Source organism: Pyrus communis, chromosome 2 (genome assembly GCF_963583255.1).
Source record: "Pyrus communis chromosome 2, drPyrComm1.1, whole genome shotgun sequence".
Taxonomy (NCBI): Eukaryota; Viridiplantae; Streptophyta; class Magnoliopsida; order Rosales; family Rosaceae; genus Pyrus; species Pyrus communis.
The window spans coordinates 5,016,849-5,020,549 of NC_084804.1; the positions used below are offsets into that span (position 1 = coordinate 5,016,849).

The 3,701-nt window shown below is 43.7% G+C and overlaps 1 protein-coding gene across 1 annotated transcript; it reads left to right on the plus strand.

Moving 5' to 3' along the window:
- Window positions 1-459: 459 nt before the first annotated feature.
- On the plus strand, window positions 460-2,807 carry LOC137725790 (9-cis-epoxycarotenoid dioxygenase NCED2, chloroplastic-like). Its single transcript, XM_068464578.1, has one exon. It carries the CDS (start codon window positions 597-599, stop codon window positions 2,409-2,411), a length of 1,815 nt encoding a protein of 604 aa, XP_068320679.1. The 5' UTR covers window positions 460-596; the 3' UTR covers window positions 2,412-2,807.
- Window positions 2,808-3,701: the final 894 nt, after the last annotated feature.

Sequence of the window (3,701 nt, forward strand, 5' to 3'; positions counted from 1 at the left end):
ATTTTGCGTTCGATCTTTTTTTTTTTCACATGACCAACACGACTTAAGTGCACAATTACTTTAGCGTCTTAAATTATGTAAGTTACTCTCCTCTAATTTAGGTATAGTTATGATTATGTCCTACGATTAAATCTTTAAACTAAATTTGCAAACTAAATAATATATCATCAATAAGAAATAAGCATGTTAATCAACACTTAAGTAATAATTCAATAATCAATCACCATATTATTTGATTTACAAATTTGATTTAAAAGTTTTAATCTTCCTAACATTACCCTTTTTTTTTCATTTTCGTTTTGTTTGAGGAAGAAAAATTGGAATTGACCCTCTCATTCGAATGTCCATCCCCAAATGCCCTTTCCACCAATCCAACACAATACGTGGTCTTCTCTCAAGATGTCTGAGGCGGACTGGACCTCCCTTCCTCACAAGCTACTCTTTTCATCTCCTCTCCCAACTCTATTTATACTCCACATTTCCCACTTTCTCCCCAAACCTCTCACTCCCTCTTCTCTTTGCTTTCATAATCAAAACCATCCAGAGGTTTTAACAGAAGCAAAAACGCAAAAACCACTGCGAACATACACAAAACTATGGCAACTCTTCCAAAAGCACCCAACTCTAATAGTTGGGCAAAAATGCATCACTCTTTCTCTTCTTCTTCTTCCTCATCAGTAGTGGATCCTATGGGCTTCCCAAAAAGGTCCATCTTCTTGAAGAGCAGCAAAAACCGCAGTTCTAGTAGCATTCACTGTGCTTTGCAATCTCCCTCGGTTCTTCACTTCCCAAAACAACCCTACAACACACCAGTAGTTACCAAGGAAGCCACTCCTGCAAAACCCAGAACACGTCAGCTTCCACAGTGGAACTTACTACAGAAAGCAGCTGCCATGGCGATCGACATGGTCGAAGGAGCGTTAGTCTCACGCGAACGCCAAAACCCACTTCCCAAAACCTCAGACCCACGTGTCCAAATCGCCGGAAACTACGCTCCGGTGCCGGAACAAGCCGTCCACCACTGCTTACCAATTACCGGCACCATACCTGACTGCATTAACGGCGTCTACCTCCGCAACGGCGCCAACCCTTTACACGAGCCCGTGGCCGGACACCACCTTTTCGACGGCGACGGCATGGTTCACGCCGTCAGCATCGATTCCGGATCGGCCAGCTACGCCTGCCGGTTCACGGAGACCCAGAGGCTCGTCCAAGAAAGGGAAATGGGGCGACCCGTTTTCCCCAAAGCCATCGGCGAGCTCCACGGCCACTCCGGCATCGCTCGCCTCCTCTTATTTTTCGCACGTGGGGCCTTAGGCCTCCTCGACAAAAACCACGGCACTGGTGTCGCAAACGCTGGCCTCGTCTACCACAACGGCCGCCTCTTGGCCATGTCGGAAGACGACTTGCCGTACCATGTCCGGGTCACTAAATCCGGGGACCTCGAAACGGTGGGTCGTTACGATTTCGACAGCCAGCTGGGGTCCACAATGATCGCACACCCGAAGGTCGAACCGGAATCCGGCTTCCTCCACGCGCTCAGCTACGATGTTGTTCAGAAGCCGTATTTAAAATACTTCCACTTCAGCCCCAACGGCGCGAAATCCCCGGACGTGGAGATCCCATTGGCAGGGCCCACCATGATGCATGACTTTGCGATCACCGAGAACTACGTGGTGATCCCGGACCAGCAGGTCGTGTTCAAGCTCGGAGACATGATCACGGGTGGGTCCCCCGTGATCTACGACAAGAGCAAGATGTCGCGGTTCGGAATTCTTAAGAAGAATGCCGACAACGCCGACGACATCATCTGGGTCGACTCTCCCGACACGTTCTGCTTCCACCTCTGGAACGCGTGGGAGGAGCCCGAGTCCGATGAGGTCGTCGTGATCGGCTCCTGCATGACGCCGCCCGACTCGATCTTCAACGAGTGCGACGAGAACTTAAAGAGCGTGCTGTCCGAAATCAGGCTCAATTTGAAAACCGGCGAGTCGAATCGGCGGGCTATTTTGTCTGAATCGGATGATGTGAATTTGGAGGCGGGAATGGTAAATCGGAACTTACTCGGGAGGAAAACGCGGTTCGCTTACCTCGCAATTGCCGAACCCTGGCCTAAAGTTTCGGGTTTTGCTAAAGTTGATCTTTTTACCGGGGAGGTGAAAAAGTTTTTTTACGGCGAGAAAATGTACGGCGGTGAGCCCTTTTTCGTGCCGAGCATGGAAGAGGGCGCGTCGGAGGACGACGGTTACATTCTGACGTTCGTTCACGACGAGAAGAACTGGAAGTCGGAGCTTCAGATTGTTAACGCGGTCAATATGAAGTTGGAGGCTACGGTAAAATTACCTTCAAGGGTGCCCTACGGGTTTCATGGGACGTTTATAGAATCGAAGGACTTGGTAAATCAAGCATAGAGAGAACGGTAAAAAAAAAAAAAAAAAGAGAGATGTTGTTACTGTTGTTGTTGATGGTGGGTTAAAATACGGAAGGGAGAAATTACCAGAGGGATTTGCAGAGAAGCAGACAAGGTCCCCGGATTTTATCCTGGAATATTTTTTAACCCTACCAACTTTTTTGGTTTTGTTAGGCAGGCAGACAGTTTTTTTTACAGTCATCTTTTGGGTACTGTAATTAGGTTTCGACGATGATGATCGGAGACCAGCTTGTAGCTTTTGGATTGTAGGTTGCCTTTCGAGCTCAGCTGGTTTATGTTGTTTCTTTCTTCTTTCTGTGATGTATTTTAAAGGAAAAATAATGAAAAATGCTTGAAAAGTCTGAGTTTTAGCAAAAATGACAAAAAAATGTTGTAAGTAAATAGTACCAGTATTGATTTTTTAGAGTAAAAATGTGGTTTTTTTCGTTAAGGTGAATAATACAGGGAATTTTTCGTTAAAGTTCCTATAGTTTAATGCAGAAGATCGATCTCTGTTTTATCTCTGTCTTTTCTCTGTTGTAAATGATGAGATAAATATATATTTACAGTTTTACCTTTACACATCTGAGAATTTTATTTTATGAATTTGCACCTTATGCAATTATTGTTTTCGCAATTGTTTCCAGCACTAGCAAAAATTAGGGAAAACGTGAATTAAGAATCTGAAGCACGAATGTTTTCATGAATTAAGAAAAACGTGATACATAAAAATTAAGGAAATTCAAGAACTAAAACTTTTTTTCAAAAAGGCTATTGAGAAACAAATATGTCAATTTTATGTGTCCGAATAGTATCACTCAAGCCATATGAATCCGTTACCCCTCATTTTTTATTGTTGTTATTCAAAGTTCGTACAATATTTAGTAAAGGGTTAATTTGGAGACTACATTTTGATAAACCGTATTGTACAACCTCTCTAACGAGATGAGAACTACTTCTTCAGCTCTCCCTAACACAGTAAAAGGTCTCTCACGAACTGTGGTAAATTTTGGAGTCGGTGCGAACTAGGTAAAGCGACATGCGTGCTTTATTTTGCACCCACGAAGAATGGTTCATTAATCTGACATTTTCATTACATTACTTGTGCAATAGTATGAGTGTTTCCCTTGACAAAAGGAAAATTCAGAGCGTAAATCTGTGAGGTTGGAATTCAATTAGCTAAACTAACAATATTAAAAAAGATTGGGGACCGTGGTTGCAATTAAAAGTATCTACTCTACTGGATTTTTCTCTGTTGAATGGGCCAACTCAGAAACTTTTTGAATCATTG